The 16,782-nt window shown below is 34.7% G+C and overlaps 1 protein-coding gene across 1 annotated transcript; it reads left to right on the forward strand.

Annotated features, from left to right (window-relative positions):
- The first annotated feature begins 7,578 nt into the window (after nucleotides 1-7,578).
- On the forward strand, nucleotides 7,579-16,566 carry LOC122001036 (putative protease Do-like 14). Its single transcript, XM_042555591.1, has 10 exons — nucleotides 7,579-7,764; nucleotides 7,850-7,951; nucleotides 8,029-8,184; nucleotides 8,284-8,411; nucleotides 9,779-9,990; nucleotides 10,671-10,752; nucleotides 13,565-13,707; nucleotides 14,642-14,765; nucleotides 15,207-15,299; nucleotides 16,207-16,566. Exons 1-10 carry the CDS (start codon nucleotides 7,656-7,658, stop codon nucleotides 16,321-16,323), a joined length of 1,266 nt encoding a protein of 421 aa, XP_042411525.1. The 5' UTR covers nucleotides 7,579-7,655; the 3' UTR covers nucleotides 16,324-16,566.
- The last annotated feature ends 216 nt before the right edge of the window (nucleotides 16,567-16,782 follow it).

A 16,782-nucleotide genomic window follows, 5' to 3' on the forward strand; every position in this document is an offset into this window, starting at 1 on the left:
ATAAGGAAATTTAATTAAAAACTTCCTTAATTATTTTGCCATGAAAAAGAAAATTTTATTTAATTAAAAATAATTTCCTTTTTACAAATACAATGGCCGGCCACACCATTCCACAAATCAAGGAAATTTTAATTCACACAAGAATTAAAACTTCCTAATTTGCTTTCGAAAATTTATAAAAATTTCTCAAATAATTTTTCCCTTCATGGTGGTTAATAAAAAGGAAATTTTATAAATTAAAATATTTCTTTTAAACATGTGGTTAAAAAGAAAGTTATCTCTAAAAATTAAAATCTATTTTAATCTACAAATAAGGAAAGATATCAAATCTTTTCTTAATCTTTTGTAGAAACTTATAAAAGAGAATATTTAATTTTAAACTCTCTTTTAAATCATGAACATGATTAAAATTGAAAGTTTTCTTAAAATTTAAAATCCTCCTTTAATCAACAAATAAGGAAAGATTTCAAATTTTAAACTCTCTTTTAAACATGTAGATGATTTACAAATAAGGAAAGTTTTTACCAAAAATTAAAACCATCCTTTTAATCTACAAATAAGAAAAGAGATTAATCTCTTCTCTTAATCTTTTGTAGAAAGGAAATTTTTAATTTTTTAAACTCTCTTTTAATATCATGATATCCACATAAGAAATAATTTTAATAAAAATCCTTTTTAATATTCTAGTAGCCGGCCACCTAAGCTTGGGACCCAAGCTTTGGCCGGCCACCTACATGGCTCATCCACTTGGACTTGGCCGGCCCTAGCTTGGGTTCCAAGCTAGCTTGGCCGGCCTCATTGGATAGGTAAGAAGGTGGGTATGCGGTGGATATAAATCTCTATATACTAGAGGCTACGATAGGGACCGAGAGGAGGAATTGGTTTTGGTCTCCCGATGAAATTAAGCATCCCGTGTTCGCCCCGAACACACAACTTAATTTCATCAATAATAATTCATTCCACTAAAGAACTATTATTGAACTACCGCACCAATCCCAAATTACATTTTTGGGCTCCTTCTTATTATGAGTGTGTTAGTCTCTCTGTGTTTAAGATAACAAATGTCCACTAATTAAGTAAGTTACTGACAACTCACTTAATTAATATCTAGCTCCAAGAGTAGTACCACTCAACTTCATCGTCATGTCGGACTAAGTCCACCTGCAGGGTTTAACATGACAATCCTTATGAGCTCCTCTTGGGGACATTCTCAACCTAGATCACTAGGACACAGTTTCCTTCTATAATCAACAACACACACTATAAGTGATATCATTTCCCAACTTATCGGGCTTATTGATTCATCGAACTAAATCTCACCCATTGATAAATTAAAGAAATAAATATCAAATATATGTGCTTGTTATTATATTAGGATTAAGAGCACACACTTCCATAATAACTGAGGTCTTTGTTTCTTTATAAAGTCAGTATAAAAGAAATGACCTCTAATGGTCCTACTCAATACACTCTAAGTGTACTAGTGTAATTATATAGTTAAGATAAACTAATACCTAATTACACTACGACCTTCCAATGGTTTGTTCCTTTCCATTATGGTCGTGAGCTACTGTTTATAATTTATAAGGTACTGATAACATGATCTTCTGTGTGTGACACCACACACCATGTTATCTACAATATAAATTAATTGAACAACTACATTTATCATAAATGTAGACATTTGACCAATGTGATTCTTATTTCTAGATAAATGTTTATACCAAAAGCTAGGCTTTTAGTATACACTCTAACAATCGTCTCATGCTAAGTGTCTGATCTTCCATGACCCACTTAGACTTCCACCAGATGTCCGGTCACCCTTGACCCATCGGGATTTCCTTGTGCTAAGTATCCAGTCAATCTTTTGACCTACTTGGGCTTCCTAACACCAAGTGTTCGATCAACCTTGACTCACCTGGATTTCCACGTGTCTGGCTTCACTCATCAGGTCTTTCCATCTGCCTAGCTTCACTCACTAGAACTTTCCTTCTGCCTAGCTTCACTCACTAGGGCTTTCCATCTGCCTAGCTTCACTCATCAGGACTTTCACCTAACTTCACTCACTAGGATTCACCTGGCTTCACTCACCAGGATTTTCCCACTGCCCCGCTTCACTCACTGGGACTTTCACCTGCTTAGCTTCACTCACCAGGATTTTCCAACTGCCTAGCTTCACTCACTAGGTCTTTCACCTGGCTTGACTCATCAAGATTTTCCAACTACCTAGCTTCACTTACTAGGTCTTTCACCTGGCTTCACTCACCAGAATTTTTGCTTGACTAACCTTCAGTTAAGACTTTTCTAGTCAAGTATCCGGTCAACCTTGACTTACTTGACTCTTTTTCACATCAAATTGGTCAGTCCTTCACCAAAGAAGAATTGTATCAACAATTTCCCCAATCAGAAGATTGCATCTGCAATCTCCATGTATTGCCAAACATCGAAATTCAAACATCAAGACTTAAGTTTGAGCCAACTCAAGCTAGTCAACCTGCCCCAGGGGATATTGCACCAACGATATGGTTATGACCCATCTACTACAATCTTCTCATTAGTTGAGAAGATTGAAAGGCCAATCTAGGTAAAAGAATCTTCAAGTGCTTCCTTGATTGTCGTGTGCTGTTGTCCTTCTTCCTTTTTCACCGTCATCCAGTAGACTTATTCTTTTTTAATTTGTACATTACAAAATCTAAAGAAACCTTGAGTTACATTAAGAGATAGTCTAAAATTATAACAAGAATGGAAAATATGAAAGATACGACATGCAGACTGTATTATGAATTACAACATACACACAATCATATAGGGGTAAAGGGTCATAATCATGCACCATATCATATAACATTCACAATAAATCTATGACTTATAATTTACTATAATTTCAACAATGAATTATGAGCCGCAATGCCATGATGATCCCGTTAGCGGACGAAGGTCAAGGGGCATCGCCCCTTGCGAGGGTTTCAGGAGGCAATGCCCCTGAAGCAAAATTATATTACAAACTCATTTGAATTAGTTGCTGTCATACCCGAGACCAACAAAACTGTTCACAATAGTTTGTGTGTTTCTTAACATATGTCAATCTGAGACCACCTATAGTCATGTATGTTTCTGTCGAATGAAATCAGACTATAACACACGTTCATAACACGTATAAAGATGCTATATCCTTTAGTTTGTTCAAAACAAAACAAATACTCATAACATGATGCAAATCATAATAAAAGACTCATGTAGTTTTTATATCACATATTAAAACATTACTATAACCTAGTATACACCTTCACAAGTAGCTCTGATACCACTGTTAAAATCATGAGCACAAAACAACACAAGCACAGTGGAATATTATCAAAATCTTTTCTAAAAGATCCATGCAAAGGAAATCATATACTAGTTGAATTGAGAGTTCTACCTATATTGCATAAACACGAACTCCCGATAGTAACTTTCCTTTGGATGCAGATCTCAGCGCAATTAAGTGTTCACGCCTCTATGGTATCCACACAAACACATTCTCTCATTCGTCTCACAAACTCACAATTTGGAGAAGAAACAATCAAGGTTATGCTAGCAACCCCTCAAGGAAATTTCAACCAAGAAGAAGAAGAGGAGGAGGAAGGCTGGAATATTCTAATTTATGAAAATGAATTCAACAATCTTTTGTACTCATCCAAGGAATACTAAAGGTCTTTTGACTTTTAGTCTTCCTTTGATTAATGACCCATTAATCTCTTTAATGGAAGGAATACAAAAGGTCATTTGCCTTTTGGTTTTATCTTTCAATGCATGATTAATCCAAATTAATCATCATATTTCTTCTTTAATGAGTAGATTCAAATGAATCTAACTTAATGAGTCTAACTCATATTAGACTTCATCTAACCCAATGAGTCTAACTCTTCTCCTCCTCCTCCGCCTCGCAATCGCTGCCCTTTTGGGCTTTAACGAAGAAGATCAAGTCCTCCATGACTTCGATGCATTCCTTATAGCAATAGAAGTGGGAGCCGCCGACCAGATTGCGCCAGTCGCAACAGACATGTTGGAGACCCGGGTGGAATGGAGCCATGACTCGGGCTAGGCACTCCAACTCGATGTCATCCTACAATCCCGATATCAGTTCATGATAACACTCCTTCCTCCTTTCTCTCTCTTCCTCCCGTTAACTCTTAGGGCATCTCTAGCACTCAAGGCATAGCGTAGATAGTGGACGAATAACATTTCTGATGTGATAATTAATTTCTAAGAACTAATGACCTGTGATCATCCTACTATACGTTTAATATTTATGTATCTATATTTATTTTTTTATATCCATGGATTAATATTAAGGGTCATTAAAAAAGAGGATTTATCTTTAGGATATTTCTATACACGTAGATTTTTTATGACCCCACCGTAAAAGGAAGAAAATGAAAAAAAATAGATTCAATTTTTCGAATAAGCTCTTAATTTTTATCTGCCACCTCAGCTGAAAGAAAATAAAAACATTCTAAAACGTTGTCGTTGGAGACCATGGGAATGATTCTTTATTTTTTTTATGTGGCCCTATCACAAACGAAGAATGAGACAAAGAAGCTTGGTACAATACAGCGAACCTGACTTTTTAAATTTTGATGACACGTAGAAATGAGAAGAATGAAAAAGTTATGAAAAACCTTCATTAGAGATGTCTTAGCTTCGGTTTTCATTTTCTCTTTCTAATAATGGTGGTAAAAAATGAATATGTTCGTCCTCAACGTTTTCGTCAATCCGTCTCAAAATTAACATGGAAAAGGTAAATCACGGACGGCTACTAATTCTTGGAATAGTGACCTCTTTTCAATAATATATATAGGGCAGGTTGTTAGGTGACGGTTCATCTTTGCACTTTAGTCTTTTCTATGTTCTCGAAATCTAGCCGCCATGATCGTGGCGTGGGGAATGAAATGAATCGTGTTTCGGGGGTTTAAGTAGAGTGGAGATGAAATGGAGTTGGACTATTTGTCTTTTTGTAATGCATTGCTCGCGGCCATTGGCATGGAATTGAAAATTGTGTGGTAAAAGATATTGTTTTTTTTTTAATTACTAGTTATGGTGATGTTATTCTGTGAATTGAAAGCACAGCACGTGTGGGTAGGATGAGATCTTCACTTCGAAGGGACGACAAAGGCCTTCTAGAAGCTTTATGAGCTGAGTGGAATTTTGTGGTTCCCTAAACTCTCTAGAATTGGGATCTCAAATTTTGTAGATATAAGATATTTAGGTTGCTTCATCAGAATAAATTTCTTGTTATGCTATCTGTGAATGTGAAAAGCTTCCGTATATAGCACTAGAAGATTTATTTATTCTAAATTCAGTTGATTAGGTAACCAACTGGCCATCTGTAAAGCCAAATTCAATTTTTATATCTCCTTAGTTTTTCCTCCTACATTTGGCCTTTGAATTGTTAACCTGGGAACAAATATGCAGCCCTACCACTAGTCCATTGGTACTAAGATCAGAATAGCTCAGATTCTACTTGTCAAACATATCGGTTATTGTCAAGTTCATGTATTCTTGATGACTAGGGTCTCATATACAATTATTCCTAACAGCGAAAAAATATATTCATAATTATACCTTTTTGTCCATGTTATGAGTAGGGATGATAATTTCCTTTAAATCCAATAAAGAATTTGATATTCAATCCAAAAGAAGGAGGGTATAGAGAAACTATTAATACCTGATATCCGCCCCGCGTCGAATACTTAATTAAATTATATATATTAGGAGTAGACTATATAAATATTTAATCTATTTTTTCAATTATACATATATTTTTAAATATGATGTTAATTCTAATATATTTTTTTTATTACATAATGATAGTTGGATAAAAAAAAACTATTAGTATAGAAGATATCCAATTCTTTAATGTGTATATGTATGTATATGAGGATGAGTATGGGAACGGAGGATACAGAATTCAGTTTGAATCTGACTTATTGTCATTCCTAGCTATCACTCAGAAATTGTCAAATAGATTCCATCCAACCATATGCTATCCTTCTATTTATTTTATTTTTATTTTATTTTATTGGCATTCTATATCTAATTTTTCAAATCGATTAATTTTGGAGTGATCGATTTGACCCCATAAAAATTTTTCATCGATCATCAAAATAAATTGAGAAGTACTCATGAGGATCCATCCCGACAACCATCGTTTTTAAACTTGCTTCTCACTAGGAAAAAAATCTCCTACATGCTTAATTAAATTTTAACCTTAGTTATGAGTTGAAGGTCATACAAAAATTTCTAATCAGTCATTAGAATAAACAAAAAAATATTCATGGAATCCAATCTACATTTTTAAACCTGTTTTTCATGAGAGAGAAAATTCCTTATAATGGACCGGGATTTAAATTTTAAATCCCTTAATTATTCCTTGAAGGAGTTGACGATTATCTCGGGCCACATGCTATCCTTCTATAAGCATGCTAAAGTGGAAGCGGTGATATAGGGCCATATCATCCAGTCCAATCCAGAGATAAAGAGACCATTTCATCCTCGCCGCCACACTGCTAAGGCACCGTTCTAGTGCTATGCGTTTTCCTATCTTTTCCTCTTTTCAGACAGTGCCTAATGGAGTCATCATCTCATGTCTTCTTATGCTTGAATCGAACAAGAGAAATTCTAATGCCCGTAAAGTATGCCACTATGGTTTCTTATTCTCCTGTTATTGTTGACTAAGATGTCAAAGATTCTAAAAGAAATATGCGAAACAATGCTATCAAAGATGTAGTCTCTATATAAGAATTCTAATTTAGTAATTGGCACAACTCCCAAAAGAAAAGGGTAGGGAAAGAAAAGGAAGGATAGTTCATATTCTCTGTCCTCATTTCTCTCTGTCCCATTATTGATCGGACGGATCAGATTAAATTTTAAGGCATTATGACATCTTTAAAATATATGCAGTATCCTCGTGATATGTAAAGTATCATTGAGATTTAATCTGATCCGTCCGATCGACAATGAGACACGGGGACAGAGAGAAATGGGGACAGAGGATCTTAACTGAAGGAAGGAAAGAAAACAATTGGGTGGATCCATGGAGTTCAGATCTTTTGTCTCTATTTCTCCCTATCCCCGTGTCTCATTATCGATCGGACGGATCAAATTAAATCTCAAGGATATTTTGCACATAGGATACTGTACATATATTAAAGATGTCATGATAGTTTAAGATTTAATCTGATCTGTTTGATCGATAATGAGATACGGGGACAGAAAAAAATAGGGACAGAGAATCTGAACTGGGATCCTGTGATCGCACCAGTAGGTTCTTGAGCAAGTCTAGGTGGTTGTTAAAACTATTTTTCCAAACTGATAGTTTCAACTTTCAAGGCAATTGGGAAAGAAACGGAGTTTATAATGGCATGTGGTTTTAATTCGTCTCATATCAAGAAGTTAGTTAATGGTTTATGTTTACTTGATATTGTTATCGCGGTGGCGAAACAGTTTGATTACCATTTTGTAATTTACCCCGTCCATATTTTCATATTTCGCATTTTCACTTCAGCAAGCTAACTGTTGAAGGCGGGGGGCGGGCCTATAAAGTCTCTTCTCGGCGGAAAGAAGAGCCAACGACCGCTGCTCCTCCATCGCCTCTCGATCGGCGGCGGTGAATCATGTTTCGGCGTCTCCTGTTGCAGCATCCCCGCCGTGGCGTCGCCACTGGCTTCCTCGCTCTCACCGCCTTCACTCTCGGTTCCTCCGACGGCCCCTCCCTCCCCACAAGTAACCCTCCTTTCTTCCTTTTCCCTTCACCTCCTTTCTCAATATTTTCTGTTCTTTCTCACGCATGTGCTCCCCTTCGTAAAAGATGTCGCCATTTCGATATGCGATCCGTTTCGGCAATTTCTGTCTTCGACTTCGTCGATTTTCTCGCAAGATTTCACGCTTCCATTCTCAGTCTTTTCTCCAGGTTTAAACCTAACCTATCGTCCTTAAAGTTTTCTTTCATCGCTTTGGAGTTGCATAATCTTTTAATCTGATTCGTAGAGTTTTTTGCACGGCATTTTCCAACCGCGTGCCCTCTTCCACCTCCGGATTCAAGTAAGGACGTGGCATGCTGCAGTGGATGCCTCAAAAGGAACTCTATTGTCAAAGCGGCCGCGGCAGCTGGTCCTGCCGTGGTGAATATATGTCTTACTGAAGGTGAAAGGACTTTATTGTGTCTTCAGATTTCCTCAATATGTGGATTTTTTTTAGGTGTATTCGTTTGAATGATGAGCTTTTTCCAATACTTTTTTTCAGATGTATATGATCCTATGCCTATAATCGGTATAGGGTCTGGCACTATCATTGATCCTGATGGGACGATCTTGACCTGTGCACATTGCATAGCAGACTTTTCTAGTAGGCAAGTGATCTCAAAAGGCAAAGTGAGTATGCAAACCTACAACTTAGTTATTCATCTTGATGAAGAAATGCGCTTAGAACTGGATGAGGACTGAAAATTTGAATTTGCAAGTTATATCCAGTTGGACTTGGTTACAAATACTATCTGGGTGAAGTTACAAGCAATTAGATTTCATCATGTAGACTAATAAAGATTGTGACTCATGTCTTAGTCCACCTTTGTAGGGCGGAAATTGTAGAAGATTGCAAGATGCATATCGGTCTTTTTGAAGTTTCCTTGGTTAGCTTGCTGTCATACAAGTTTGAAAGATGTTCTCCTAACTCGGTCTGGTTCATATCTGACTATGCTAAGTTTGCTTGAGATGATGAGATGTAATAGTCTATAGAATTAAATGTATGACTTCAGTAATTCTTTGGTGTTGATTGATGTTTGAGGATGTTAACAGTTTGGTTAGACAAAAATTCTACTGAAATAATTTTGGTTGACTAAAATATGGCTGGCTTGCTAACAACTCAGGCTGAAAGATCTCAATCATCCAGAAGCTCATTCCTTTAGGTTCTTGCTCCCACAAACCTCTCTAGTATACTCTGTTATAAGGTTTTTCATCGGAGTGAAGAGAATGGAGATTTAGCAAAAATCACCCAAGATATAGTTGGTTACTTTAGCCCAGCAACTTTCTTTGAGCTAAAGTGGCAGACCATCATCATTTTGCCTTTTTATTTGTCATCGTATAAGCTTTAGTGTTATATCGGCTAAGCTAAATGTATATGCGTTTATAATTTGTGAACACAGTCATTATCTCTCTCATTTCATACTTAATTGACTTTCTAAAGTTCTAAATATCAATTTTGTTTTCACAAATTTATTGTGTCGCATTTTATTTGCATATATCTTATATTGATTTAGGAGTAACTAATTAGTATGTTAAGTTTCTAAGACATCGGATGCTGACAATTTAACATCATAAAATTTTAGTCTACATTTGAAAGTGAATCCCTGCTTCAGTGATCGATTGGAGCAGTGAAGTGTTTCTTTTTCTTGCATGCAAAATCAGCAATATTCAAACTTGATAAGAACAAGCATAGGTTCCATCTTGTCATACTCAATTTTGACCTGGTTATTTTGCACCTTTAAGTAGCTTGTATAACCAGTTGTTTGACAACCTGAATAAGACTCCATAGCCCAGCCCTTATTTTGTGGGTCATATTTACTATATATCTATATATATATATCCACTTTCTTTCTGAGCATGTAAGCCAATTTAAGGATTAGTAGTGTTTTTTGTTCTTCTATTCTCATTTTAGTCATCACTGAAAACTCAATTTCTCTTGTCTGCCTTTTGTGATTTTTTGTTTCTTGTTTTAACTTATTTTGTTGTTTTATAAACAGATTGTCGTGACTTTACCAGACGAACGTACATTTGAGGGCATTGTGGTAAATGCTGATTTTGTTTCTGACGTTGCTGTGGTGAAGATACATTCTGAAACTCCACTACCGTCAGCTAGACTTGGATCATCATCTAAGCTTCATCCAGGTGACTGGGTAATAGCCTTGGGCCACCCACTTTCTCTGCAAAATACCATAACATCTGGTATTGTAAGGTACTTCGACATAGACATTGCTATTAATTTGTTTAATGATTTAATCTCTGTCTGGTAAATAATTTCTTCTCACACTGTTAGTTAGTCTAGAATTTTGTTAGCATGTTTAGATTGTTATTGTAGCTGAGATAAAAATGCTAAGATTAATGATCTATATTTAAGTTGTTATTTAAGCAGAGATCAATAAAATTTCAAAATAAATGTGTTGTAATTTTAAGGAGCAATGTATATCTCCAATATAATAAAATGAGAGAAAATTGAATGATATGGCGGACATATTAGATTAAAATAAATTTTATAGCTGGAAGAGCCAAATCCATTAATGGAATCTGAGAGAGGGAGATATAAAGACCAAGTAAAATTTCTTCTAACAAAAAACTAATACTTGACTTGAATATTACCAGTGATATAATTTTCCACATAGATTAATGGGTGAATAATATTCAAGTTGTCAGTCCCAAATAATTGGGACAAACACACTTCATGATGAAGTTAATCTTTAAATTGTTTTTATCGAAATATCTACTGCTGTAATAAGATATAGTACAGTTATTTTATCTTAACTTGATGGCTTTATTGATCTGATTCTTGTGTTATTGTCTTTATCTGTTATGCGACACAGATCCTTTTTATTTCTCATTCACTTTGAACTTCTCTTCACCATTCTTTTTATTATGTAGTTGTGTTGATCGGAAAAGTAGTGATTTGGGTCTTGAAGGAATTCGAAGGGAGTATTTGCAAACAAATTGTGCAATTAATGAGGCAAGTTTGCTTCCATTTTATCTTATAATCTATGAAGTTCGTTCGTGTGCTATAAAGTTAAGAGAACGTGGGGTCCACTTGTGAAAATAAAAAACTCCTGGTGGGTGGGATCCACTACTTGAATTTGGTCCAAGGTATTTTGCAGAGAAGATCTTGCAAAACCAATTGAGGTTCATTTGCTACTCGTGAATTAACATTTGAACTTCGTGCTTACTTTGACATCAAAGAGGGCTTACATTATTTTACAAATGCTCTTTGAAATTTGTTTTTCTTTATTTAGCAAAGTTAAATTTCTGGCATTCAATTAATTTTTGTCACATATTCCCTACGTTATAAAAAAAAATCATATAGATAATTTATATTAATTCAATTGTCATTCGTTAAAGTCATCATATGCATAAATTCTATTATCTTGGTTTCTCAATCATTTTCATCCATCATCTTGTTTACAATCTGTTTAGTTTATTTGTATCATATTCAATTCATTGCATTGCTTGCCTTTATAGTCATTATTACTTGTTGACATAATTAGAAGACTATGTTTGGTACGCATAAATGGAATGTAATGGAGTCACAATTGGAATGAGAATGACTAGAGCAGATTGACTCGGAATCATAAGCGGAATGCTTAATTTTATTAACATGTTATGAATGGAATGAAAGGGATTCTTATATAAGACGTAGACCACTTGATTTGTATATAAAATGTAGACCACTAGAAGGTTCAAGATAAATGCCATTGGAGATCTTCTTGGAATCTGATTTGAATCCAAGTGTTGGGATGGTATCATTGATCTCGGTGTCCACGATCTAGGCGGGCAGGGCAGGAGAAGAGGACTAGTAGCAAGAAGGAAGGGTCTTGGTGGCAATGTTAGAATTGGAGTGGAACTTACCGACAGAGATGACCTCATAGTTGGAGTTGTTAGCGATTGCAAGATAGAAGCAATGTAAAAATGTGGATATTTTAAGAGATGACTACCTAATAAATTTGTAAACTCAAAATAAGTTCCACTATGAGGTCTTAGTGACCTCATAGTGAACTGAAATCAAGGATAATATTTAAAGTCTACTTCACTATTTTAATTAAAATAGAAGTGTTAAAACTCAGGAAAATCTTTGTTGACTTAATCCTAGAAAGTTGCGCATATGATCTAACTTTAAAAGAGCACTCAACGACTTGATCTGTTGACCATGTTAGGACCAAAAGGAATTCAGATATCTACTAGGACTTCCTTTCCTAGCCGTAACTAGGACTTTCTGCCTGGTGTTTGGTCCTCTTGATTCAGACATGGGAGCCCCCACTTCATTTGTTCGAGGTCAATATTCTACTCACATGACTCAATTAGACTATAACTCTTGTGCACAGTCGGCAGTTAGATCTTCTGGCAGTCTGGGCTCTAATACCAATTGTTAGGACCAAAAGGAATTTAGATATCTCCACAATGGCATAATATTGTCCACCTTGAGCCTAAGCCCTCATAGTTTTGTCTTTGGGCTCTATCCAAAAGGCCTCATATCAATGGAGATATCTTTCTCTTATAAATCCATGATTTTTCTCATGTGTTTTCAATGTGGGACTATGTTTGCAACCTTGCAACCCTAACAGACCGTAGAAGATTTCCTTGGTAACTTGACCTACAACTCTTTAATGACACATTATAATAGTGTTTAGATGAGATCCTCTAATGAAACACTTTAGAAGAGTGCTTAGATGAGACCAATACAACCTTAGAAGAACATTTTGTTCACTTGAGCCCTTTAGCAAATTATTAACATGATCTATCTTTTGGTTCACAAAGTTTTAATTCATTCTCAAAGTAACTAAAAGAGAAAAATGAATAAAACAAATATCATGAATTGAATGTAAAATATTAATTTATAATTGACAAACCAATTAAAATTGTTGTTGGTGCGTGCCTTTTTAGTTATTCATGAATTGAAAGCTTGTCAACATAGAGAAAACTTGTCAACTTAGAGAGTTACAATTTTTTTTTAATTATTTGCCATTATACTAAGAGGTTTACTGAGATGATATGAGATATATATGCTGATACTAGAAATGAAATTATATTGACTAATGATTATTAGTATTATAATAATAATATTATTTTGCATTTATAAATTCAAATCGACTCATATCATGTGTTTTGTAACATTGTGAGGGAAATTAATTGTAATAACTTGTTGTGACCATTGGCACACTTTGGCCAATTTTGTTTTGCTCAAAATACTGGGATTTATGGGGATTGGTTTTTAACTAAACAAATTTGCTAATTTCCCTTCCCACATAGATGGTGTCCCTAATTTGATGTAATGAAAAATTGATTGGACTTCCCTTCTTAATAGCGTTTGGTTTCATTTTCATTTTATGAAAAAACGTACGTTTTCCCTTTTCTCCGAAAATGACTTTTAGACATTCTCTATTTTCCCATAAAATGATATCTCCTTTTCTAGAAAATGGATGTGAAAATTGCCAACCAAACAATGTTTTCCCGTTTCTCAGAAAATGAAAATGGAAAACATGCAAACCAAACACCGCACACTTTTCTACTCATTGTTTCTCACCTACTTCCCATCATTTCTTGTTCTTTGCTTCACTTAACCGAATGACATCGTGATTATTCTTTGTTTCAAAGGAAAAGTTCAATTGAATACCAGATTTTCTATTGCTTCACCAATCAAATAGCATATCTTGATTCTTGTATAAAAAACTGTTAACTTGCATGTGGACTTTTGCAAACAATTTAATTGCCTAACATATCCATTGCAGCTTTCCACTTTTTTTTTCTCAATTTATATGTATATTATACAGGGTAATTCTGGAGGACCCCTTGTCAATCTTGATGGTGAGGTTGTAGGTGTTAACATTATGAAAGTTATTACAGCTGATGGATTGAGCTTTGCAGTTCCAATTGATACGGTCATCAAAATCTTTGAGCAATTTAGGAAGAATGGGTATGCAATGCTGTCCCTGTCCACTTGATGACATTTGTAACCTCACTTGGCTTTTTTCTTTTTGATAGTTGTGTTGTGCGTTAGTTCATTTGCTTTGATATTTGAGGGATTGAGCTTACAAGTGATCTCCTTTCAATTGAAATATCCTATCAATTAATTTAAGCAAATTCGAGAAAATGTTTGCATTAAATGGCAATGAAACTGTGTTAAGAACTAGTATTTGTAATTAGTTGCAAACCTGGGATTCTGAGTTCAGCTGGGCAAATAAATGTCTGGTTGCTAAATTTGAAAAGAAAATTTAATAAAGGGCCACCGGGTGCACGAAGCTCCCGCTAATACGGGGTCTGGGGAAGGGTTGAACTACATTAGGTCTGTTGTCTTACCTTGCATTATAAGAGGTTGTTTCCACGACTTGAACCCGTGACCTCCAGGTCATACAAGAGCAACTTAGGGAGTCCTCATGAAAAGAAAATTTAATAAATTCCAGAAATATTCTATAGGTTAAAATAACATAGGGAGTCCTCCCCTATCTGATATGTAATTATGTAGGGTGCTGCACTGGTTAACTTTTTTCATTGTACGTGGTGTGTATTGTTTCATCTCAATCTATCATGGTCTTATGAATCATTTGTATGACTGGCTATGCAAAATGAAGTTCTTACAAACTTTCGTTTTGTTGAACCTACTATCGTTTGTCAACAAAATAAGATCACTTACTGAAAATTGAGTTTGTTTTCTATCATAAACATGGTTAAGAAGTTGCTAGAACTCTAGTTCTGTTTCTGGAACAGCTTTGATGCTGCACTTGATATTGACATTAATAGACCATTCCATGAAGTTTTTGACCTTGATTGTACACATAATATTGCTGTATGCTGACTTATTTGATGAAAGGAATGAGGAATTTATATCTGTGAATATTCTGTTTGTGCAGGAGTAGAGTAGTTCGTCCTTGGCTTGGATTGAGCATGTTTGATCTTAATGAAAGGATAATTTTACAGTTAAAGGAGAGAGATGCTTCATTTCCTAATGTTACAAAAGGTGTTCTTGTGCCCCTGGTGAGTTTTGTATTGTAATAAAATTCGATGAGAAAAAAGAAAAAGCTTTTGCCTACTGACCTTATACCATCCAAAAAAATAAAACAAAAAAAAAAACTATAATGATCTGCTTCACTAGACCACTGTTACTCTATCAATTGAGCTTGATTCTGAGACTGTTTTCCTTTGTAGTGACGCAGTCCAACCTGCATTCTGACTTTTTGGACTACTTTGTTATCTTAGATAATCACAACTTCAACCTATTAAATAAAGAAACAAATTCATTGTAAAGAAACAAATCTGTGCTTGTACCAAAGTTTGTAATTTTGATTAAGCAATTTATGTCCAATCTGTCATTGATCTATTTGACTTTTATTAAAATATCACAATTTGGATCATTTGTTTCTCACTGGTATTTATCTTATATTCCTGAGAAAAATGATGCAAGATATTGTCAACTAGGTAATTCCAGGATCTCCGGCAGATCGTGCAGGATTCCAACAGGGTGATATTGTAATTGAGTTTGGTGGCAGACCAATTAGAGAGATTAAAGAGGTAATTCCACTCAGATATTCTGGGACAATCTTCATGATTGAATACACGATGACTAGTGTTTCAACTGTGGGATGGACATTTAATTCTACAAAATTAAAATTATAATAATAAATTTTAAAAAATAAATAATTTATTTTTTGATTTAATTTAGAGAATATGAAAATAAAACATTGTAAATTTCATTGTCATTTTATATTTTGTAAGGTAAATTTGAATAAAAGTGTCAAATTTTTATGCTAAAAGTTAATATTTGTGATGATATTGATATTGCTAGCTTCTAATTTATTTTAAAAATTTTATGTTTAACATTTATATTTATTTAACTTAGGCTATTATTTTATATTTTTGGTAGTTATTGACCCAGAGAAAGTGGATGCAGTAGTTATGAATTTTTCTTAGTTCTTCATTGGGATTTTCTTTAATAATATGTATAGATAGATAGTTGAACATAAGGTGAAGTACTTTCTACTGTATTTTTTGGTCAAATACTCACTACTATGTGCCCTACACTTTAACCGATGTCAGTATAACATATATTTCATGAATGAGTGATTTTTTTTCCCTATTTAAGTACTGGTCACGCTCCCCATATTGTCCTGTTTGTTTTAATAGCAACAATCATCATAAATCCTCAAATTCTGTTTGCATAGCATGGCAAGTAATTATATTTTATACCACCATCATCATAAACCCTTCTGTGAGTTGGGCATGCATGGCGCTCTGTTAGTAGTCATAATTCCTATTTAGCTTGAGATTCATTAAAGATTTAATTTTACATGGGATTTCTTTCTCACTGCACACTGCAGTTTTTCGTAGATCCAATTTTTGTTGATGAGAATAAAAAAAGATATCATGTCTGTAGCTTTTAGATCAGATTTCACCAATGACAATTTTCTATTGAATTCAGATTATGGATATCGTGGGGGATAAAGTTGGGGTGCCTCTGGAAGTTCTGGTGAAGCGATCGAACAACAAAACGGTCACATTGACTGTAGTGCCAGAGGAAGCTGTCACCGATATGTGAGATATTACAGAAATATTGGCAATTTTTTCCCCATTGTCACAATCTATCAGTTTATTTGATACAAAAGTTAGGCCATTCATTTTTTACAATGATGAGAGTTCAAGCGTGTTGTATTGTCTCTTTAGTTTTGAGTTAGTTCGCCATGGCCGATAACTGTAAAATTTGATGTGTATTCTGTAAACAGTTGATAAAAGATGAACCTAGGATACACAAGTTAGGCCATTCATTTTTTGATAATGATGAGACTTCAAGTGGGTTATATTCTATCTTTAATTTTGTTTGGAGTTAGTCCTCAGCCATGGTCGATAACTGTAAAATTTGAGGTGTATTTTAACAGTTGATAAAAGATGAACCTAGTTTTGCAATTTAAGTCCTCAGCCTAGTCGTGCAATTTAAGCGGATACAAAGGAAGTGGTAGCGAGGGGAACCTTTATTTTTCCCCCCCAATTCTCATATTAC

This window comes from Zingiber officinale, chromosome 7A, assembly GCF_018446385.1.
Source record: "Zingiber officinale cultivar Zhangliang chromosome 7A, Zo_v1.1, whole genome shotgun sequence".
NCBI classification, from domain to species: Eukaryota; Viridiplantae; Streptophyta; class Magnoliopsida; order Zingiberales; family Zingiberaceae; genus Zingiber; species Zingiber officinale.

Excerpts from the sequence above, each read along its gene's own strand:
- LOC122001036 (XM_042555591.1), top strand. The coding sequence starts at position 7,656 with ATGTTTCGGCGTCTCCTGTTGCAGCATCCCCGCCGTGGCGTCGCCACT. Across the intron at positions 7,765-7,849 it reads CGGCCCCTCCCTCCCCACAA|ATGTCGCCATTTCGATATGC; the intron begins GTAACCCTCCTT and ends CCTTCGTAAAAG. Across the intron at positions 14,766-15,206 it reads AAGGTGTTCTTGTGCCCCTG|GTAATTCCAGGATCTCCGGC; the intron begins GTGAGTTTTGTA and ends ATTGTCAACTAG.